The sequence below is a fragment of the Pelecanus crispus genome, chromosome Z (assembly GCF_030463565.1).
Source record: "Pelecanus crispus isolate bPelCri1 chromosome Z, bPelCri1.pri, whole genome shotgun sequence".
Lineage (NCBI taxonomy): Eukaryota > Metazoa > Chordata > Aves > Pelecaniformes > Pelecanidae > Pelecanus > Pelecanus crispus.
The window spans coordinates 19,765,205-19,789,599 of NC_134676.1; the positions used below are offsets into that span (position 1 = coordinate 19,765,205).

General features: G+C 39.5%; 1 protein-coding gene across 2 annotated transcripts in view; it reads left to right on the forward strand.

Annotated features, from left to right (window-relative positions):
- Positions 1–2,339: 2,339 nt before the first annotated feature.
- Positions 2,340–24,395, forward strand: part of ITGA2 (integrin subunit alpha 2) — a 54,402-nt gene continuing 32,346 nt past the window's right edge. The window contains exons 1-9 of one of the 2 annotated variants that reach the window (XM_075725975.1): positions 2,340–2,362; positions 5,636–5,794; positions 13,970–14,079; positions 15,217–15,308; positions 18,914–19,028; positions 19,428–19,555; positions 20,695–20,843; positions 21,946–22,096; positions 22,521–22,686. In XM_075725975.1, coding sequence (XP_075582090.1) covers positions 2,340–2,362; positions 5,636–5,794; positions 13,970–14,079; positions 15,217–15,308; positions 18,914–19,028; positions 19,428–19,555; positions 20,695–20,843; positions 21,946–22,096; positions 22,521–22,686 — 1,093 coding nt within the window. Of the gene's footprint in view, positions 2,363–5,594; positions 5,795–13,969; positions 14,080–15,216; positions 15,309–18,913; positions 19,029–19,427; positions 19,556–20,694; positions 20,844–21,945; positions 22,097–22,520; positions 22,687–24,395 lie in introns of those variants that run through there. The other variant, XM_075725974.1, reaches the window with a different exon arrangement.

Consider the following 24,395-nt stretch of genomic DNA (forward strand, 5'->3'; position numbering starts at 1 on the left):
TGGCATGAATGCTCACTCACAGAGACAAATGATCGCTTAGCTGGATCGTATAACAAACTTTTTCTGTTTTATAGCTAATAGTTCTTTGAAGAAGAGAACAACTTACCATTAAGGAAAAAAGGTGATGAAGTTTCCCTCATCGTAAAGTTTCCTAACTGGCAAGGTTAACACTAGATAAATTTAAAACTAATGCTTAGCATGAGGTGGATCCTTATAGACTCAGTGGTCAAATTCCACTATGTCTTCTTTTTTCTTTATACTGTGGTGGCTAGACCTGTTTGATGCAAGATATGAGTAACAGCAGCAGTGAATGCCTCTGTTTGACTGGATGATTTAATGAGAGATGAGGCTTGGCATAACTGAGTCTTCATGATTATGGGATTCTGTCATATATTGCTATTTTAAATTGGAGCGTCACCTTTGCAATGTAGTATGAAGTGATTGAAAATACAGTTTTACTATTTAGACTGAAAACAAAACAACAGATTATGACACTTATGACACAAAATGCAGACTAATAATATTTTTAGTATATTTTATTAAACTTTTATAAACTTAATTCACAAACCAAGTAATCAAACACACAAAAACTGATTTCATTTTTTCTCATTCAATTAAACAATTTTTTTTGTTATACTGATTAATCTGAATAGGGGGTTACAATCAGACAACTATTCTAATCTAATGACATTAAATGATTGATTACCCAACAGCCATTTTCTGCTTGCTCACTTTAAGCTGCGTGCTTTGCTTACAAAATCAAAACAATTATGAACTGGGTGTACCTAATATGAGCTGTTACTTCAATAAACTTGCTTCAGCTTGTACTTCAACATCAACAAACAGAAGGCATTATAGCCATCATTAGACATTTCATTTCTAGTTACGAAGAATTCCCACATGTTCAGGCTTAAAGGTGCACAGTCAGAACATGTATTATATTTTGTCCTGCTAGGAGCAAGAACATGGTGGTGCAGAAGTATAAAAGCAGCTATACTCCTACACTGTAGCTCCTGTGATATACACTGCAATAATGCAGTTGCCGAAATATGGGAATTCCCAGAAGAAAAATTCCATGCAAAGAGATACTAGAGTTTATTGGAAAGCTTACAGTTCATTTTATCCCATTAAGGATTTTTTTCTAACTTTTCTTGTCTGAAGCTTTATCGTGGAAGCTACTCAGCTCAATGAAGCTGTCCTCTTTAAACCAAAGCACCCATGCCCCCTACCCAGTCGATGGAGAGGAACTGCTGGTCTTGAAGTCTTCAGAGGGGCCTTCAGATGCTTTAGGCTGTATCTGGCTTCCTTTGTTCCATACAGTCTGTTTACTTGACTGTAAATAAAATGCAATTTACGGACAGAAGTTAGGAAGTGGATTTTTAATTGTCTGACTAATCTCTCATTATGGTCCTTAGGTCACAAAGTAGAAGTCTGTCACCAAAAGCTATTAAAATCCAGATAGTGAATTAGTTTTCTTTATTTCAAGATTCTTAAATTATCAAAGTTCATTGCCTGAAGGCAGCAACAGATACTGAATCTTTCCAGCCAGAATATATAGAACTTTGAACCGAAGTTACTTCGGTGATTAGCACGGTTGTGATGCGTAAGAGACGCTCTTATTCTAGCACAGGCTTAAAATAGGTTTGAAGCAAACTTAGCATTTTCTCTTTTTTTTGGGTACAAATGCTTGAATTTGTTGTTCTGAATATTGTATTTAGATAGATATACAAAATGGATAAAATATGTACTTATAGCACTATATAAGGTGGAGGAAAATGGCAGGAAAATGCCTCGTACATTATTGCAAGTATATACTTGCTAGGCCCAAACCAAGTAAGAGTTGTGTGGAGTAGATCTAAAAATCAAAACCCTACTAATGATTATAAAAATGTGGAATTTAAAATTTACTGTGATTGAAATATGTTGAAACTATGGTTCACTTGGTAATGTTCCTGGTGAGTCAGAGTGTATTTGTTAGCTTTTCTACTCTGAGTTTGCAAAGCAGTCACAAGTGAGAGGCAAAGCTGATCCATAAGAATATGGCAACATGTCTTCAGAGGCGGGGTTTTCTGGGTGCTTTTTTGCTCCTTTCTTTTCATTGTCCTTGACTGGCTGGCTGGCCAGAAAGTGAGGATTATGATAAAGACAGTTTTGAGAAGAGACCTGTGGCCCGGCAGACACTTCTCCCATTATTCCAGGTAGAAATTCTGATGCTGCAGTAGTGCAAATGATTAAAAAGAATAAAATCAAGACCCAGTGGTAAATGGGAAGGATGAGTGAAACAGTTCAGTGAGGAACGGGATGGGGAGAAAAAAAGAGCATTGCTTCCCTAAGCTGTGATGAGGCCCAGAGAAACTGCAAAGAGCTGAAGCATCCCCAGGCTGGGCCAGGCCATGTCTTTGCTCCTTGGAATCAGCCCCCATCTTGAAGAAAGCAGGAGCACAAGAGCATCCCTGGAAGGCCCAGGGAGGGATGCTGCAGCACCCACAGGAGGGCAAGGGAAGAGGTGGACCGGCAACTTGTAACCGAGCATGCGTTGTGTTGATGACCCCCATCTGACTTGTCACAGCGCCCTAGGGGAATTTGAACCAGCACGGGGACTTCCCTTCAGGCTGTTTGTTGTGACATCTGGTCTCTGTAGTTTTATGCAGTTCTGGAAATTTTTGCCCTGGCTTTAGCATTTAATAAAACCTTCGCCTTGGACACAATTCAAAAGATCTTCCATGCATTTGCACCGGTTGGCCAATGCACTTAGACAGAAGACATTTAGCAAGGTTACAATTTGTCTAGCAGTATGATTTGCTAATAACGGTGTCACAGAGTCCAGGCAGTCAAGAGTTTTTCTCTAGATGTCATTGGATTTGCAGTCAGGCTGGAAATGTTTATCATTCAGGGATACTCTTGGCTCTTCATTCAAAAGCCAGGGGTTATTTCTGTGTGCACCATATAACTCGGAAGGTTATTTTTCCTCTGTATTTACATGCAGGATGCGGTATAGTCTCCTATGGGCTCTGAGAATGGGGCACTGCTAAATTGTGCTTGATTTCTGACTGAGGACAATGTAACTTAAAAACAACAGACCCAGAAATAAACCTAGGATCTGACATGAGCAAAATATTTTGCTAAAATGCAAGTATATTAGATCATAAAAGAATTGCTGTCAATAGTCAGTACCTGTCTCAACTCCTCTTTTCCCTCTCCTCAAAACCCAGACTTGAACTTTGAATATATGTGGTTTTGTTTAGCATCAAAAGTATTGCAAAACACCGAGTGACATGTCTGTACACGTTCTCTTCTCCAGTCTTAAATAACATGACTCAGGAAATATATTCACCGCTAAGGACGTTTCTCAAGGAACTATACTTTTAGCAAAGGGTGATTGCTTGCTTTGCAGAGGCCACTTGTAGATAGTGGTTGGTTGAAATAACTATTACACGATTTCCTGTTTTGAGTTCATGGTAAAAAAGTAGTAACTGTGTGAGTTGTATTTAGTCTTCTGCTAGTAATGTTTGTGTTTTCTATTCTATGGGGACAGGTACAAAACTCATTGAAATTTTTTACATGTTGTGAACTTTGCCAGCAAACCTGCAGTTGTGATTTTAATGTTCTCACTATGATGTTATTGTTAGTACTATTACAGCTAAGCTACTGTGATAGTCTGTTTTATACTGATATATTCCCTGATAACCTCTCTTCCAAAACTGTTTTTGGTACCTGGAAGAGAGTGATACCAACAGTGAGCTCTCTGCCCATCAAAACTAGAGAAACACTTAGAATTTAAGCTTGTATTTTTAAGATGCCAAAGATCGGTACATCTTACCTGAAAGGGTCCCTGTTATAAGGGATTATCATAAACGCTGCCACTTTACTACACAGTGACTCATACTAAGTAACTATGGTTGTTACCTGAAAATAAAGCTCCCAAAACCAAAAATGGTTTAGAAAGGAGATACTGCTTTATTCAGCGCTGGGTGCAAATGGAAGAATTCCACAAATCAAGCACACCAAGCTCGGATTCTATTCCCTTGTTTATAGGTTGAGTATAAAATTTCCACACCTATCTAATACACATAATTATTAACCTGTCTTCGCACACTCATCTTCATTGGTTAACAGTTTACTCGTCTAGTCTTTAAAGATATAGTGTCCTTTTAATTAACTGCACTTGCGTAGGAGGAGTGGGTACTTGCTTTGGTCCTTAATTGGGTCAGTGGTCGAAATCTCCCCCTGCCCAAATTACCTTTTACCTGGTTTCTCTTAACTGGCACATGTCCATTTGTTTTACCTTCCCCTTATCTTTGAAGGTCAGCAACCAGCTGCTTGGCCATCCTCCCTTCCTCCTTACATCTCACCAGTATAGCAAGATATGCTTTGCTTCACTACTACTCAAGGACAACATTTCATCAGCATAGCAAGATCTACTACTGGAGGGCAACATGGTGAGGCATATTTTGTGTGTAGAGCAGATAAAACTCATTCAGTCTGGACACACAGGAAGGGAGGGGAAATGGGAGGGATGTTGTTTAACCTGTGAGCAGCTGTGAATCTGTCTCACCTGGGAACCTGAGGCAGTAACTGCATGGTGCAACCACAGGTCATGATTTCTTCCATCCCTGCCATTTTTGGAGGGTTGTGAGGAGCCCTAAGCTGTTCCTCAGCTGGGCTGTAGCTTGTTCCTGGGATCCCACCATTGTCTCAGTCCTTCCACCTCCAAGCTGGCGGAGGAGTTATCTGCTCCCAGCTATTAGGAGACTCTGGTCCTTTTCCTGCTGCTTCTGTAACAGACATTCTTCTAGATGTCCACCTACAGCTCTTGTTCAGAAAGAAATCAGGTCTTCTATGAATGAGGAGTGGGCCTCTATGCCCTGCAAACTTGTGACACTTAGGATCTTGTCCCCAGCCCACACTGCTGGTTCCCCACAAAATGGTATGGAGTGGCAATACACTGATTTCTAGGCACGCAAGTGCCCAAGGAAAAGCAGTTAATACCATGACCACAGCAAAGTGGAATTTCAGTGTTAAGTGTCATGATTTATTAACACAGTTCTATGTGGCATGTTTGTATTTCCAAGTTTTCCTGTTTGGACAACTGTTCAGACTGTTTGGACTGAAAACAAAGGCTTCTGGTGTGATAATGAAATGACTCAAAAACGTAGGTTTTCTGATGTAGTAGATAATCTGATTTTTCTTCCAGTGCTTCAAACATTAAGTTGCAGATAGACACTAGAATACAAACAGTATTAGCAGTTACGGTCAGTGCATTTTCATTTTAATGTATCTCAGCAGGCCGTTGATGTGTTTGCTGTGCCATAAGCTTAACTTATGCCTTAAGGTAAAGGAGGATAACAGACCTCTGAATCATATTTCTTCCCTCCCTTCAGCTAAAACATTCCCATTAGTAATGCTGCAACTTTTGTTAAGGCAAACAGTGAATGAGTCATTGATCTCTGCCCACAATATTGTAACACCTGTAAAGAATGGCAAGATAGGCATTACGCATGGGCAGATGGGTACTGTAGGGAAAAGGCTGGTTTTTTTCCTTGCGCATGTCAAAGGCTACATTTTATTTTCTCCTGTCGGGGGAGCTGGCACAGATGAAGAGCCTTTTTCACTGGGATCAAAATTCTTCTTTAATTGCTTCTGTCATAATCATAATCTTTCTGTTAACAGGCATTCTTCATAACTGCTGTGAAGCCTACAATGTTGGGCTCCTAGAAGCAAAAATATTTTCTGGTCCATCAAGAGAACAGTTTGGATATGCAGTTCAACAGTTTATAAATGAACAAGGCAAATGGTAAGCAGTTTGAACAGCTTGTTATATGTTCAGTTAAAAGGTTAAGGAAAAAATGTTGCAACTCAGTTTTATTTTATATTTCCGCATTTCAATTAAATGCATTCCTGTTAATTCCTTTTTATATTAAAGTTATCTTTTAACAAATAAATACTTATGTTATTAAAACAAAAGTTGAAATATTCTAAAGACGTATGCATATGAAGGTTCAGACGTTTTTCCTTTACATAATGCGATCTGAGGTCTTTTTACTTTCATCTCCAATACAGCAGTTTCCTCAGACTCACAATTTCTGTGCAATTTTAACTCTCATTTCATTCCTTCCTGTACCAATACCGTCTTTGTTACATGTTACATATGTGTGTGATATTTTTCCATTTTAATGTTGTTGAGGTTAAAAAAAATTATTAGGGCTGCCAAGTTCTAATTATTAATATTAAAATTAAGTGAACTTAGATTTATATCATTTTGTGTCTGGTACAGTATTAAGTGTTCACTTCTCAAGGGATGGTATATTTGGATGTATATAATAATACAATCCTAGCAAAGGCCTTGTGTCGGCTGCATCTCTTCAGCCATAAAATTTTGTGTGAAATCCACTGTTGCCACAACATTGGGCTTGATGAGTAAATGGTAATTAGTAAAATTTTTTTTCTAGTAATGTTTGTTTCAAAAAGAATTTTAAAATGTTAACTGAGAGTAAGCCCATTTAGTGGAAGACACATTGTTTCCTCTTCTGCAGCCTCAGCAACCACAAAGCTTAAGGTGTCTTTCACAGCAAGGACTGTATGTCTATAAATGGTTCAGTGTTCCTCACCTACTTTAAGCGATTATTTGTGTATACATGGTTTTAAGTCTATAGCAGAAAGTTACACAAGTTATATATATATATATATTATCATAAGCCAAGATGACATTTTAGATGTGTCATTCTCCATAGATTGAAACAGGGTCAGAACCAAAATAGCCACAAACTGGCATGTTTGCTTAAGCGATGATGGATGGATAGTAAGTAACTCAACTTTTTTCAGTAAAAAGAAGGTAAGATGTCAAAATCTGAAATCCATGGAATTGCATATGAAAATGTATTTTACAGTAAAGTTTGGAAAAGCCCATACAAAGATATTGAGCTAGCTGAGACATTTATGCATAGCCCTGCAAAGAGACACTGTGCAGTTGCAATTGGTTGCATACAGAGATTTAAGACTACCTAGATCTCACTGTGTCTCCGGCAGTACTGTGTTTGCCTCCAGTGAGCAGGAGGTGAAGTAAGAGGAGAGCAGAGCTGTATCCTCTGAACTAAGAATTTGGCGTTTCCTCTCCCTCCATTGCGTAGGCTCCCAATCTGCCCCTGCTCCTCGCTTGGTGTTGTGGTGGCTTCTCACTGTATTTCTGCCTGCTTTAATTATGTGTTTAGTCACCCATAGATCACAACTCTCTTTTTTAAAAACTTCTGTGTAAAGCCATTGAAGTAGAACAAGAGTATCTGCCTGAAGTGAATTGTATGCTTTGGCTCATGCATGGAGAAATTGTTTCTTGTGTTTTATCCCTCTTGTGAGTTTTTCTATAAGCTTGCAACAAGAGCACTAGGTTCCAGACTCAACCAAGCTATTTATGTTTTATATTTCCCTGTTTTGTTTTTACTTCTGATAGAAAAACTCCTTCACTACCACTTTCTTGGATAATGTGTGGTGGAATTCAGGAAAGAAAGTAATTTTGGATTAACTTTTCCTGTCTTCTCCCAAGTATATGAATATTATGAATCTGGGAAACTTTTCTGTAGATAGGCACTTCATGATTTGTTCATTCACTGCATGGTGTCTGACCATAGCTCCAAAAGCCAGGGGAATTTTATAGCTCTTGTTCAAGTAACTATGACTTGTTAGAGACTTCAGTGAAGAAAAGCTCTTTTCAGTCTCCCTCTAAAGAAATCATTAGACAATCTTAAAAAAAAAAAAAAGTCACTCATGGTTTACTCTCTTGTTCTCTTCATTTCTAGCCTATTTTCTTTTTCTTGGGATGATAGAGCTTTTTCTTGTGTGCATTATTTAAAAAAAACCCACTCACTCAAGTTGTTCAGTAGAGTTGGTTTCTACTAGAAGCGATGAAGAGGCTGCAGTCCGTGTGCAGAGCGCTTGTTGACATGGCTGAACTAAGAGTGAGATAAGTAGTCTGAACTTTGCATAAGATCAGGATGCTGCTTTCTGTCAGAGGGGAGCATTTATCACTATGTGCTTTGATGAAGAGACCATTGTTGTGCAGCAAGAATGTGATGCACTTGAAAACTCCGTTCAGGCATAGCGGGGCTGCTCACCACGTCAAATGCTGCTGGGGTGGCACCTCTCTCCAAGGGAAAGGTTATCCAGAATCTGAGATCCACCAGAAATTTCATCACTTCCTAGACCTTGCTTCTGTTAATAAAATCACATAGTCCTATATTAAATACAGCTTTAAAAATCCTCCTGTACTCTCTAAGAGCAGAAAGGAGAGAGACAGAAAAAACAGCAGATGCTAGTTGTATTATTCAGATGTATTTCTGGGAGGTACATCTCCTGAGGCAATAAGGGCTATAGAAAATGGTAGAGGAGAATTTTTGCTGAATGTTACCACTTTTGCTTGGCGATGAGTTCAGAGAGAAGAGGGAAGACAGTCCAATCAGGAGTGCAGGCTATAGAGGGGGCTGGTACATGTTGGGAAGCTGTGACACAAACTAGCAAAGCAGCCCTTTTTGTGTAGAGTCAGATGATCAAGGATAATTGGACACTGGTCTGCTATGCATTGATGGGCATTGATGGCATGTGATGCTTGTAAATAAGGACAAACTTGCAAGTCAAGCACAGCTCAAGCATTTCCCAGTGTCTGGTGGGAATTTCAAAATAAGAGCTCTTCAAGGAATGCAAGGAAAATTGTGAACACCAAAGAAACTTGTCAATTAGAAAAGTTTAGGCAGTCCACTACACAAGTAATTAGCCACAACAGAAGCATCATTCAGTTTATGCTCTGGTTCTCCCTGTCATGAGATTATCTATATTTGAACCTTAAATTGAGACCAAATTCTCTGTTATTTTATGAACATAATCTTTTAGAAAGGCAGATTGTACCCTGTCAAGTTCTTCTTGAATGTGCATGCCCTGAACAGCAGCTGATAGTACATTCTGCAAAGATAACAGTACTTACTTCATTCTGAGATCTGGTTTTGTAGCTATCTCAGGTGAGGAAGATTCTGAATATCTGTATATACCTGTTAAAATGCTTTTTCCTACCCATATTTGTCTTCAGTCTGTGGATACATCCCACCCACAACAGAGCTAAAATCTCAGTCTGCTGTTGAGGTACTGTTTGGTATCAAGTTGCAGCCACGCTGCTCAGTTGTGTCTGCATGCTTAGGATTTGGAATTTTTGAATTTTGTTTTGGAATTTTTGTTATGGGATTTTTCTTTTTTAAAATATTTTGTTCCATTCCATATCATGTCAGTAATGACACCTTAATATGCACTGCCCTTACTGACGTATCACGTAATCATTGCACTACTGAATAGTTTTAAAAATGATTGCATACTGCTCAGTAGCCATTGAAGTCCAGCAGCCTTTCTCCTGCAGCGTTGTGTTGTCTCTTCAGACCACTAAGATGTTTTGCCAAAAAGACATATTTCTGTAGCAACTTTTGTTGAAATCAATACATTTTCAAAGCTTTCTGATTTTAATGAGGAGGGTAATTTCTGCCAACTTTTTTTTTTTTTTTTCCCTCTGAACAAAATGCTGCTGTTGTTACAGCTCTGTCTTTTCAGTGTCGGCACCACTACTAATGTTGAGTTCTTTGCCCAGCTTTTGCTTCCCCTAACTGCATGCCCTACAGTGTGCCTTTTTCCTGCTTGGAGAAGCAGCTCGAGCTTCTGTCTTCTAGGCCTTTTAAGTCTGTCTGTCAAACCCCTTTGTCATAGCTCACTGTAGTTTTTGAAATTTTGAGTCTTTTGTTCAAAGAATGGAAAGTTTTAGAAGGTGGTAAGTGTTTTAGGGTGTGCAGAGAAGCATCTATGAGAGTGAAGAATGTTCTGGTCTTCGTATCTATTCATCACTTCCTGTAATTGTAGGGGAAAGGGACAGATGATTTAAGAGGTCCTTTCTACTTTTATTTCCTATTTCCTATTAGCCATCTTTGTGTTTAAAATAAACACGCTAAGGAGCAAATGCAAGACAAGAAAAAAAAAAGAAACCAGAAAATATAAAATGTGCTCTGACAACAGCTGGGAATTCAGCCATTTGCCATGAATTCTGAATTTGTTTTCTGCTACATCACACTTTGCCAGTTACTAGCTTTGTCATGGTGTAATTTCCCAGAAATAATTCCTGTTGCACTTTGATCTGCCACTCCTGCAGTCTGTGTGGTGTGGCATTGCCACTGAACTTTATTTGACTTCATGTAGTTCCATTGCTTTGTATACAGTGTTGGAGACTGATTAAGGAGCTGAATAATAAAATCAGTGGGAATAATACATGCTAATCACTATAGTATTGTGTAAATAAAGTCTACAAGGACACATAGGAAGTTTTGTAAAAATAAATACTTAAGTCATGTCTGAAAAAGACCCTTAATTAATACACTATACATGATACAGTTTATTTGGAAACAAGCGATTTCAAGTGTTTTAGGACTCATTTCTTGCATTCTTTCCCAATACATTCTGTTTCACTCTGCTTCATGTGCATCCTGTTTAATCACAGTAAAAAAATATTTTTGTAGTTAGCAGGATGCTAGCCAGATACTCTCTTGCTTTCTTCACTTCTGATGTTTCAGAAAGATACACATGCATTTTCCCAGAGCAGTATTGTGTAACTCTCTGCTGTAATGGTTTATGTTACTTTTCAAAGGCAAGTAGGACTTGCTGATTTGTAATATAGACTAAGGCTAGTATTAAGCTTAAGTAAGGCTTAGGATACGAGAGAAATAATAAGTTATTTCCTGGGACCTTTAAGTATGACAGTTAAAAGCAGAGGGGTAGGCTTGGCAGAAGTTAATTAATAACTTCTCAGGGGCGTATTGATGGCACGTTAGACTAGTTAAGGTAAATATGGGAAGGGGTTTAATACCTCTGTTAATTTCTGAAAAACACATTGTCAGTAAGTCAGTTCTAAGTGTTAAATTCTGTGTATGGAGTGGCATTTTTTGGCCTACAGCATAGTTATGGCATTGAGATTCATGGACCCTATGAATCTGCAAGAAAGGCTACTACAGCAAAGGGGAAGGTAGTATAATAACTTCCAGTGAAGTATGAGGAGTGCAAGCTAAATGAAAGACAAAATTAAGTTTGCTTTGGGCACAGTTGGCATAGGTTTAGATATGGGATTAAAATTACATGAGTTTGTGTTGTTTGGCTTACACTTTTCTGTTTGTACCATGCAACAGCTACAGGGTTAGTTTTAGGGCTAGTGGAAGTAAAATACAGTTGTGAATATTAAGTTCTAGAAGTGGATTGGGTATAAAGAGTGACGATTCCTTGGTATAAATAGGTATCTGGGAATTAATGTTGAGGTTGGGGAAAACAGGAGTTTCAGAGCCCGTATTACTGCTGAGGAGCATAAAGCCCATGGAGTGAGCGCAAATATGCTTGCTGAAAGGGAGAGACCTGCTTTTTCTAAACTCTGTGGATGGTGTTTGTCTCTAGTTTATGCCAATAGCAAGGGTGAGGGTTGGAGTTAGGCTTGGATTTGGGGACAGCTTGTGCTCAAGCATGCTTCTCCTCCTCTTCTCATCTCATTCTCATTCTGTTTGTGAGTGAAACTATGTGCTTTGGGCTTCAGGATAACCCATGGCTGCAGAGCAATGCCAGTGTGGTGCAGAGATTTGCAGTGACTTTTGTGACCAGACGGAGTGTTGCAGGGGGTATTTCCAAGATCCATTAAGGTCATTCTTTGAACAGTAGCTGTCCTCCTGCAGGGAGACTGAAATACATTTGCCTTCTGGGAAACTTAGAAAAAACATACAAATGTTTATAAATGTACACAGTGCAATGTTCAGCTTGACAGTTAATGCTGAAAAACTGTTCCAGTTTCAGATACTACACATGCAGTTCTGCCATCCTTTTAAAAAATGTTTTCTCTTTCCACAAAAACTGTTAGCCATTCCTCTCTCATATCAGCCCAGTTAGCATTTTATAACTGTAAATAAGTCTGTAGTACTTAACAAGGGGGGAGACTGTAACACCGTGTCTTCCTTTTGTCAATCACCATTGACCAGTTCCAGACCTATGTATCACTGCAAGTGTCTGCAGTTTGTATCATCTATCAGCACATGACCCATGGAGTAGTTCCTCATGAGCTCTGGTTATTTGGTCCTGAGCTATGCAGAAAAGGCTATATTCCTCAGAAAACAACACAAAGATCAGAGGCCTCCTCACAGCTCATGTAACATATGCTGTTTTTATACAGAGAGGTATTTATATGAACCTGAACTGCAGGTTTAGAGATGCTAAAAGTACACAAAATCCTGTTCCTGCTGCCTGCGTAATCACTGTTTTTCAGCAAGGTAATTGAGAAGGAGGTAGGTATTTTTAAAATATTGCTACACACAGAAAATAGAAACTGAAGTTACCCCCAACTGAACTGGTAAAACAGAATAATATTATTTGTGATCTTAAGTTTGTGCTTAATTGAGGTGAAACAAACTAAAAAAATGCGGTTAGCAGTGTTTTCTTTCAGAAAGTTAAAAAGGGCTCAAACTCTTGCTTGTGCATCTAGAACTATGTACTTTTATCAAAGCCATTTTATTCAAACTAGTTACAAAATTGCAGCAGTAAAATCAGATGATCCCTGGAAAGTTATGATAATAAGATATATAGCAATTGCTTTGAAACATGATAATTTCATAAGACATGTTCTTCTTTTACTGCAAGGTATTTGCATTAGCTACCTATAAAACTTCAGAGGACAACAATTTTGCTTTTAGCAACCTATTGACCAACTAAAAAAGGTGATGTCTTATGAAACTCCATATTCTGTACTGGGGTCCCATTGCTTGTCCTTTTACTGCCCCATAAATGCATTAATTACTACTATAGACTGTTCTGTATGAAAGGAAAGTCATATTGCTGCTGGAGCAAATACCCACAGTCCCTGCTTTCTAATTGTCTGTTTCATTTTTTCATATCCCTTGAGCTCATCTACCTATGGTCATGTTTTTCCTTACCCTTATGTCACTGCATGTTAAACTGTATAAAGAATTGACCTTCTCTTTCAGGCCTACATGGCCCTATACTATCTGGTGGTTTCACTCTCTCAGAGAGTTGTGCTGAAAAATAGATGTTTTTAAGCAATAGAATCATAGAATTGTAGAATCGTTTAGGTTAGCAAAGACCCTTAAGATCATCAAGTCCAACCGTAAAGCTAACACTGCCAAGTCCACCACTAAACCATGTCCCTGAGTGCCACATTGACATACCGCCAGGGATTTAAGTACCTCCAGGGATGGCGACTCAACCACTTGTGAAGGCTTTCAGATAAAAATTAAACGGATCTTGAGGAGCAGATATTGGAGGAGAAACCTTATGGGAGACAAAGGAATGAGTCAAAGAAAGTGAATGACTTTGTATTGTAGGCACAAATTATCCTAAGTCTTAACTTTCTTGTTCAGCATTAAATACTTCACACAGCAGACTGTTAACCACCTGCAGTATTTTCTTTCTGACTGAGTGTTGTCAAGGTGTGGTAGTGTTCAAGCTCACACATAAGCATTTGACTGTTGCTGAACAGATTCTGTAGGAAATGCTTCTTACCAGCTAAAAGAATAACCTAAAAAGAATCAGTTAACTGTTAACTGACAGGACAATAATTTTTTGTCTCTCAATCCCCAATGTATGTATTTCTAAATTTGTATGCATCTGTATCTATTAATATCTTCGCTGTATTTCTTCTGACACGACAACATGATGTCACAGAAACAACAGTATACATATCTGAGGGAGCCTAATCCCCAGAGGCTTCTCCACCAAAGTTGCCTCTGGTGAATCCAGTGTATTAACATGCAAGTAAAGCTGCTGAACAGCTGTGGAGAAGACTCCCGAGTGCCTTAGGTGCTATATCTGGTAAAAGCCTCCTTACCTGTTACCTACAGTGTGCTATGCAGTAATGCTGCTGGACTTTTCTGGTATCGTTAAAGACCTAATGAAGTTCCTGTTACTTTAGGTTGTTGGTTGGTTCACCCTGGAGTGGCTATCCGGCTAACAGAACTGGAGATATCTATGCATGTCCTGTTGGTACGACCAAAACCACATGTAAAAAGTTGAATTTGCAAGGTAAGTTGTAATGAATTATGTCTCACTACAGTTGTTCAGTTTTTCTTTGTTTCTGTACCAGGCCAGTCTATCTCATTAAATCTTTTCTTAACTATCTCTCTGCATAACCTCAGCCTCTGTCCTGTGTGTGTTTGTGTGCGTGAGTGTGCTGCAAGGACTCAGTGCCAGCTACTGATGGGACCTGTGTGTGTGTGAGTGAAAATCAGTGCCTGCCACTGGAGTCGGGCCAGGGGTGTGGGTGCCCCTGTGGTGCCAGGTGCTGGAGCCACCGGGGTCTCAGCGTCAGCTACTGGAGCAGGTGCGGTCTCCAGCCATGGGGCGGGAATGATGTGCGTCCAAAATCCAGCTGCTGGGGGGGACCAGGGCTCTGTGTCAGCGAGGGGCTCCATGCTGGCGGCTGGCGGGGGACCGCAGGTCACAGCTGCTGTGGGGGGCGTGTCTGTATCTTCCCCAAACAAGGTGAATGTGTGTCTGTGTTCAGTAGCAAACTGTCCGCTGGACCAGCCAGCTTAGGGGGGGCCTCAGGTCCAGTGTCAGGTGGGTAGGGGGTTCATGCTGGTACGCCTGCGAATGTGGAGCGCATGAGGGACGAGTGTGTGAGTGGATATGAAGCCTTTTCTGCCTCTGTGTTTGCAAACTAAGTATAAAATGGAATTCACGTTCAGATACAGTGAAAATACAGGGAAGCAGAGTGTGTTGAGATGCCTACTTTACATTTATTTGTGGTGCAGAGCATTTCTGTCATCCACTGCTCCTTCCTGGTTTTTGTCTAAAGCCTGATACTGGGTCAGGGGAGTGCGGTGTCCTGAGGAATGTAACAGTAGCTGCTCGGCTGCAGCTACTCAGCCAGCCAAAAATACTCAATAGGTAGACCGTTTCCTCCTCTCTTTTGCGTTCAGCTCTCTTGAGGGCAGGTACTCTAAATGGCTCTACTTAATTCATGTCTGTAGTTAATGGTTAGCAAATTTTTGCCAAAGATTAGCTTTCATTTCTTTTGTCTCAGAATTGTATACAGCCATTTAGAAAAGGCGTTTTAGATTGTGAGAAACCAAGCTTTCGAAAAGGAATTCCAACTTAGTAAATTGCTTCTACACCTTATTTACTATTCTGTCATGACTTAATCTCTTTTTATTTCAGCTTTAATAAATATTCCAAATGTGACAGAGATAAAGCAAGACATGAACCTTGGCTTGACTCTGATACAGAGCTCAAAAACAGGAGGATTTTTGGTACGTATCAAGGACTTATTCAGTACACACAGAAATTCCTCAGGAGAATGAAGAAACTAGAATCCTCCACATTTTTTGATAAGTCCAAGCTGAATGTATTCTATTATGCAGCATAGATTAATACATATTTTGCAGATTTTAAAATATTCCATCCCACTGTAATTACCTAGGGTCCAAAATCAGGAAAATTACAAATTCTGTCCTTCCTTGTTTATCTAAATATCCTGTGGAAGGACACGTAATTAAAGATTCTGTAATTTAAGTTGGACAACAAGGCAAGAATATTCCACCATGGACATCTTTAAGGCAGTCTTGTATAGTTCTGATTATGCTTTCAAAGGACAGTATGGGATCTCTCCTCCACCATACACACTTACACTTGCGACTGTTCTCCTGACATGTTAGGATTTCTGGTCCCATGGATCTGCGATATGTTTTATTTCATTAGTGAGCTGGAGGAGGATGCATCTTCTATGTGTGTATTCAGCAAACCACTCTCCGTGGAGGCTGTGAGAAAGATTTCATAATTGAAGGGAAGTTAACACCTGTTTAATATGCTTTTTTACAATCTTAACCAGAAGCATGAAAATTGTTGCAGTGTAGGTGTATTCCAGTTTGATGCATACATTGTAGGCATGTGCAGTAATTAAGTGGAACAATAAACTACAGGCAAAAGAGCTTTGAGGCTCACTTTAAGCTTTGTATTTTTCTGTTGCATCTTCCTAGTAATCACAAAAGTATTCAAATGTTTATTATCTTCATTACAACATAGCCCAGTTCACTGAAGTACTGAATTACTGTTAATACTGTCCCATGCATACCCACTTTTAATCAGTATCAGTAATTGCAGTGATTCAAAACATCTCTTGCAGAAAAATTTGTGTTTTCTAATAATACTTGAACTTCTCTCAGTTAAAAAGAATTTCCTTATCCATACGTTATTGATTGACTCTCCTTAAATTGCATAAAGTAACCAAAAAAAAAAAAAAGTTGAGTGCTTACACATGAAGAGTTAGCCACGTCTTTGGTGACAGGAGTTCTTTCTGACATAAGGAGAATGGGGTACTGGAGACAGGTGCTTGTCTATGACAGCCTCAAAGGTGCTTATCTATGACAGCCTCAACAAATATCAAAAGCTCCATGACTTAGTTGTGGCAAGAATTGGACAAGTGGAGACTGCTCGTTAATTGCAAGCTGCTCCCAGCCAGGATTTCACTCTGAGACGCTGTCTCTGGCAGCTGGCCCCTGTGATGGGCTCGTCGGTTTGTGCTCAGGGCTTCCTTCTCGCAGCTCACTGCGCTTCTTCCTCCTGCGGCTGTTTCTCTCTCAGCCTCCATCTGCTTGCACCAGTCTGTGCTGCATCCCTGGGGTGCTTGGCTGGAGCGTGGCGTGCCTGTGCCATAGCTTGTGAGTCCTGCTGGTTCAGCTATTTGATGCCATGTGATTGCTTCCCACAGGTATCCGAAGTACAGGGCAGTCATTTCCACATGTTCATTACATTTTTCTGAGGCATGCTTAGTCCTGTTGGAAAGGTGCTTAAGAATTTCACTGATGGTTAACAATTTTGGGGGGATTTCTGATCTGAGTTTCTACCAGTTTGTTCTTGGGGCGGTGCTGTGCTTTCAGTTGAAAGGAACAGCTCCCATCTCCCTACAGGTAAAATCTCCCTTCTGTATTTAGCACCCCACAGTCGTTCTACTTTGTCCTTCACTTGGCTAAATGAACACAGAGTTTTTTGGCTGAAATGTGCTTTTTAAAATACACGTCTCTCGAACATGGATGACCAGATCTATGCTGGATTCCACATGGGTCTTTCCAGGGCACTATACAGTGTTTTTGGTATTTCCCTGTCTCAACAGCAAGTGCTTCTTGTCACATATCTTTAGGCCATATTTGCTTTGCATACTTATGGTCACCCTGCAATCAGCTAGTGTCCAATCCGTCTGCTCCTCTCTCTTCCACTCAGTTAGCTCTCAGTTTATGTCCACATTTCTTAACATTAGTCCTTAAGGGCAAGTCTATGCCCCTTTCTAATATTCCACTTTTCAAGCTCATCAGTTCTTGGTAACTGATCTCCCAGTTTTCTCCTGCATTAATGATGCATCTTAAATTTCTGACACTAACAATGCTAGAACATTATAGAGCTTTCCCCCTTTTTTTAAAGTGAAGATCAGCAAAGTTTATTAGAACATCTCTATTTTTTGCTCCAAGATTAACATCACAATTTTGAGTTACGAGTAACACAGAAGAAAACTAGAAAATGGGTAAATGAGATTGATCTAAAAAGAACTTCAAATTAAAGACTGGTAGCTCTCCTCCAGCTTTGTAGTTACTGATATAGGTGATTTTATTTTGTACTTCTCACCTCTGTAAATATCCATCTTTTCCAGTAAAACTAATCATGCCCCATGTGGCAGCCAAAAAGACCACTTATCTCAAGATCAGATAAAGTAGATATACTTTCTTTCTCTTGTCTAGCAAATCTGCCATCTTGTCAAATATGTTAGGATGTTCGATGTGTTCTACCACTGGTAAACCAGAGTGTGATTTAGCTCATTTTCCATTTACTGCTGTCTTTAACTACCTTTTTTTCAGTATTCTTGAGAAAAAGCTAATACTGCTGTTCACCCTCTCTTCCTAAATTCTGTTTTCCAGGCTCTCCGAACTGGATAGGGCAGTCAGGAAGTATATGTAATGAAGCTATCATTTCTTTCAGAACTGTCGGACAGAGGTTATGTAGAGGTTATGGTTTTTTTCTGAGTTCCTAACATGATTTTCTTTTAAAAAGAAAATCCCTCCCCCCAAAATGTCCTCATGACAAAATACTGGGTTTTTTATCTAGGTACTTTTGTGCCTATTCTTCTAATATCAGAGGTGTGGCTGTCATGCAACCAGCTTGTTGAGCAGCTGAAAACATTTCTTTTTACAGAGATCATTTTCAGTAAAGAAGCAATATTATTTTCCCCAGAAGGCAGTGAAACGCGTAGCCAAGGGGTATGCGAGGCCAGGGCCAAACTTCTCCTTTTAACTGCAGCTAAATAGGACAGAGTGAGGCTGAACCCTCGATGGAGATGATGAAGAAGTTTAACCTGTAAATATTTTGGCAAAGTGGATTTCCCTTGGGAGCAAGGCTTCTCAGCTTAATGAGAGGGAGAGAGAGGAGTCTGCCTGCTTGCAGCGACGTGCATGCTCGTGGCTCTGATGCCACCTCCTGGTTAGTGGAAGTACTTCTCTGTGCGCTTATAAGCCATGTGCCAATACCAACCCTAGTTTTAAACCAATAGTTTGTAGAGCAGGTGGCTTAAAGCAGGACGGAGTCCCTGCAGACCGTCACACTCCCTGGATGTCATAGCTGCGCATAGTCTGGAGGGGCCAGCTTGCAGAAGGAGGCACTAGGATCATCATGAACAGAAAATCCTTTCAATGAGAAAGTCCATGAACAGGGTTACGCTGTCACCGTGATTGCAAGGGATTTGGCCTGATAACCCAAGAGGCCGTCTCTGATCTTATATGCCTGTAGTCCTGCATATTGTGCTTTTGGATATGGATACAGTGAGACAAGTATTTGTTATTTTTATAGCTTCTTTTTGTTGTTATTTTTAAAGACTTGTGGTCCCTTGTGGGCACAGCAGTGTGGAAGCCAATACTATGCAACAGGAGTCTGTTCTGAAATCAGCCCAAGTTTCCAGATCCTAAGAAGCTTTTCTCCTGCTGTTCAAAGTAAGGCAACATGTGCAAAACAGATTCAATTTAAAAAATATATCAAACAAAATCAAGATACGTTGTGTCGGGGACTCTTAATTTGTTTGTTTTTTTTTTTTTTAAATGTACGTGCAAAAAGCAAAGTCCTGTGATTCACACATAAGGACTGACAAATCACAATCCCATGCTGATATGAATGTGGATGGACTCACTCCTCTGAATTCAGTCAGAGGCATTGCACCACCGCAGGCTCAAAATCTGCATATGCTTCTGCTGAGTCCTCATTCTGGCAAGCCCTCCTGATATGAAGTGTTGCCTGTGTGAGACCTAAATATGCACCTCTCGATTTAGCCAAAGAGTTGTAAGTACCTTGAGACTGAAAGTACATTTAATCTCCACTTTTTATTTTTGTTTTAGAGTGTTCCTCTGTCATAGATGTTGTGGTGGTTTGTGATGAGTCAAACAGCATTTATCCCTGGGATGCAGTGCGGGCATTTTTGAAAAAATTTGTACAAGGCTTAGACATAGGCCTTAACAAAACCCAGGTAAGTCAAAGACATCTTTGAGAAAGACCAAAAAAAAAAAATTTAAAAAGGCAATGGGTTTTATTATCAATTTGAAAGGGAATCAAGTGTGCTTTAGCGAAACTACAGTACTTCCCTCAAAGCCACGGATTACACGGTTTCAGGATTGGGGTTTTTTATCTCACAGTTAACCTATTTCAAAAGAGATTAGTAATTTGATTCAAAACATAAACCAACTGAAATAGAAGTCTGAGTTATATCTAGTGGAGTCAGATCTCTTTCATGCATTAAGTGTAAAAGTAATTAAAATGTAGCCTATGGGGATGTGGTCAAAAGTAGAACAGATTTTTTTTATGGGCTTTTCATACGGCTCTTACTTTCCAACTGCTGCATCTTTAAAATAGGAGTTTCTGCTGCTTTGTCACTGTCTGATCTTTGAGTTCTTTTTCCTTTTAATTTGGTGATGGTAAGGAAAATTTTATCGCCTTTTTTAAAACATTTTCTGTCTTTACAGTTGTCCATTTTCCATAAACAGTTCTGGGAACAAAGACTGGGGCACTGGAAATCTCTCTCCCAAAGGCTGCCTTCTTCCTTGGGCGACTTTGGAAGTGAGGTGCTTAAAAGCTAGGCTTCCTGCTCAGTCCTTTCTGAACCTCAGCTTTAGCATCTTCTCTTTTTTCTTTCATACTAAATGTACATTTTAGCATATGTCTTTAGTTTCACCTGTATTAAAAATAAATAGGGTTTGCAGTGCTGTCAGGTAACTAACCTTTAGAATTTCCTTAGAAGAGATCAGATTGAGGTGCCATCACCTTGTAAAATTTTTGTTATTTTCTCATTTTTCCCAGAGCTCCCTGTATTATTGCTATCCATTAACTCTTCCAGAAGTAACCGTGCAAACATTTAATGCCTACTATTTCAGATTGTTTGCATTAACATATTGTAGTCCATAATAAATGACATAAGGTGCAAGAGCCTTTTAGCTTTCTTTGCTTTCCAGATGTGTTTATATCTATTGGTTTTATATGTGTTTAAAGAAAATTATAACCCCATGTGCATCTGCAGATCTTTTACTCCAACCTAATAAATAAGTAAGCGTCATGATTCTATGTAACTGATTGTAATGCGTGATAATCTAACATAATTTCTTTATTGCATAGGTGGGTTTAATTCAGTATGCTAATGATCCCCGTGTAGTGTTCAACTTGAATACATATCAAACAAAGGATGAGATTGTTAAAGCAATGACCAGAACGTATCAGAAGGGAGGAGATCTGACTAACACTTTCAAAGCCATTGACAATGCAAGGTAAAACACATCGATGATTACTGTGCAACTGTTGCAACTTCACTTATGAGGCAATGGGCACATCCTGAATATCATTCCCACTGGAAGTGCACGTGCTCAGAATCTCCGAGGAGATTTCCAGTGGCAGGCAGAACCCTTCAGGTACATTTACAGTGCCCCATGCAGGACAGTACAGGGATATGTAAACTAGACTTGCTGAAAAGCATGTCTTTAACCGCTGAGTTAAACACTACACTAAAGTAGTTCTGGCACCCAACAGAATTGTTTGGGCTGTCACAGATGTCTAAACATGACAGTACATTGAACACCATCGACAAGCTTTTAGGAAAGATACAAAACCATTCAAAGAAGGAAAGTGTATCCAGAGATTCAGTGGGACCAGTAACATTTATGTTTGCAGGTCAGGCTTTGGTTGATTACAGAGAAAATAAAATCTCTTGTCTCTTGTCAGTTCATCACTGCACCACCAGAAGAATGAAAAATAGGAAAAACTTAAAACAATGTACCATGACTCTGAGTATGTATACAAACCAGGTCTGTTTCTCAATAGGAAGATGTTATTTTACATTTGAATCAAGGACAGGACTCTAGGCCATAACACATGCTGAATCAAATGGCCTTGAAAATGTTGTTTAGGGACAGACTTAGTCTTCAATGGAGTTGATATTTGCAGTAGTATTGAGGAACCTATTACTAATACTCTTCCCATTTTGTTTGAACTTGGTGGAGCCAGTTCCTGGCTACTCTGGTGTTACAAAACATTAATAGTTCTGACAAAAACCCCTTTTTACTTAGAAACATTTGTACAAAAAAATACTGTTTTCCCTGGAATGTACATTTGTATCAGAAATACCATCTAGTCCTACTTGGGGTTTTTTTCTACTTCCTTGATTACATTTCTGATGGCTCTTTGAGCAGTGCTTTGAGAAGAAGCTATCAGGAGCATAACTGAAAATTCTTATTGCATACTGTTAATTTCCAAATAAAAAGCACTACAGATGCACCTTGTTCTAACTCAGTGATGGACATATTCATTACAGTATATATACTGAATTCCATCCATTGTAAACTGACATGTGATAAATCCAATATTTTATAACAGACAGTATGCCTTCTCACCTGCATCGGGAGGACGTCCAACAGCCACAAAAGTAATGGTTGTTGTGACGGACGGTGAATCACATGATGGCTCCAACTTGAAAACAGTGATAGGTAAATGCAATGAAGACAATATAACCAGATTTGGCATTGCTGTAAGTAATACTATAATTATATATATTATTGCAATTTTTGAAAGATCATTTTGTTGTGTATGTATGAAAGTGCATGTTCTATGTGTAAGCTGGATATAATGCATGTATTGGTACACTGGTGAGACGGAAACTAAGTGAAATTAATCTTTATGAATTAGTGAAATATTGGTTGTCTTTAACTGGCTGAAAAAGCAAAAACATTATTAACTGAGCAACTTGAGTAGTTTTCTCCTTTGCCTTGGTTTATGTATTTTTCCTATCTGAATGGTCCCTTGTGTAGGAATACAGTCTGATAAGCAATCAGTAATATGAAGGAAGGTAATTTTTTTTTTAAATATGTAGAATATTTACTCAAATAATACAGAAGGAAATGGAGTAACACCGTGATTTCCTTCACTCTTCTTATTTTGTTCTGTTACCCAAGGTTTTGGGATACTTAATCAGACATGAACTCGATACTAAAAACTTAATTAAAGAAATTAAAGGAATTGCTAGTCATCCAACAGAGAAGTATTTCTTCAACGTGTCATCTGAGGCTGCACTACTGGAAGAAGCAGGAACACTTGGAGAGCGCATTTTTAGTATAGAAGGTAAAATACTCAATGTCTCTGAAAAATTAGAACACGTTGTCCCAGCTGATGAGCTAAAGATTTTATTTAGCTTTACCTGAGTGTAGTAGTGTGAAAACAAGGGGCAGCTGGAGCTGCGGGCTGCTCCCTGTGCCCCAGGAGGGCTCTGGTTTGCACAGGTGTTCCCCCAGCTACCCTACCCCTAATGAGCCTGAGCTTCAAGTTAGTTTCTGTAGTTTGTGAGAAATATTCTCTAGCTGCTGAAAATTTCAGTCAAGTCCTGGGCTTCAGCCATCCACTGGGGACTTGTCCCTATATGTCCAAATGTGCTCAGAGCTATTATCACCAGAGGACTAAAGGTATCTTTATGCCTGTCACATTCACCTGTGTTTTTCTGTTAATGTTAAGCAGCTGTGAATTTAAAAAGCAAATCAGAAGACTCGGTTACTGATTACAGAACTGAAAAGCTACAGTAATGCCATCTGTGTAGCATTTACCAGGCTATGTGTCTAGCATTACCAACAGTCCTCTGTGTACTGTTTGGAGGATGGTGCTGTAGAGACAACTCAGAGGCACTTCGTCCCCCCAAAAGGCAGCTTTTTAAAGTAAAATTTAGACTGTGCCTGGGAGACTTAGAATCATAGAATCATAGAATCATTTAGGTTGGAAACAACCTTTAAGATCATCCAGTCCAACCATTAACCTACACTACCAAGTCTACTCTAAGCCAATCAAGGGTAGACTAGACTAAACCATGTCCCAAAGTGCCACATCTACCCGTTTTTTGAACACTTCCAGGGATGGTGACTCCACCACCTCTCTGGGCAGCCTGTTCCAAGGCTTGACTATCCTTTCCATGAAGAAATTTTTCCTAATTTCCAACCTAAACCTCCCCTGGCACAGCTTGAGCCCATTTCCTCTCGTCCTATCGCTAACTACATGGGAGAAGAGACCAACACCCACTTCACTACAACCTCCTTTCAGGGAGTTGTAGAGAGCGATAAGGTCTCCCCTCAGCCCCCTCTTCTCCAGGCTAAACAACCCCAGTTCCCTCAGCCGCTCCTCATAAGACCTGTGCTCCAGACCCTTCACCAGCCTTGTTGCCCAGCCCTTGTGACCTGCCCTCAGCTCTCCCTAAGGAGCTTTTCATGGCTGCAACTTTCTTGTGCTCAGGATGAAATCTTCCCTTCTCTTTCACCTCTGTCTAATCTTTACCAGGCCAATGCTGCTAACCAAGTCAAAGGGATCAGGTGAGCTCCCCTTCTTGGGTTTTTTGTACTCCCGTTGAATTCCTGTTACCTGAGTCCCATCCATCTGGCTTAGGAAATATTCCTGCATGTCACAGTATTTTTCAAGACAATTACAGGACTTTTATAAGTCCTATAAACATTCATTTCAAAGTTCTAAATATACAGGTATTAAAGCTGCTGATTTCAGTGTATTATTAGTGCTTCCTAAAAAACATAAAAAGAGATTATCCACAGTGACAACACTGTGCAGACTGATTCAAGCCATCTTTATCATCATCTTCTGCATTTTTTTGGAAAAGACTCATAACATCATGGCCCCATCTTACCAATTTGCTATTAAATCCTCCAAATATTCTACAGTTTATTAGCTCTCAGATTTCTGGGGGTTTTTTTGTTTGGTTTTTTTTTTTGTAAATGTTGGAAATGTTTTAGCAGAACTGATGGATTTGGAAAAAATAACATAAAGGCCATATACAGGCC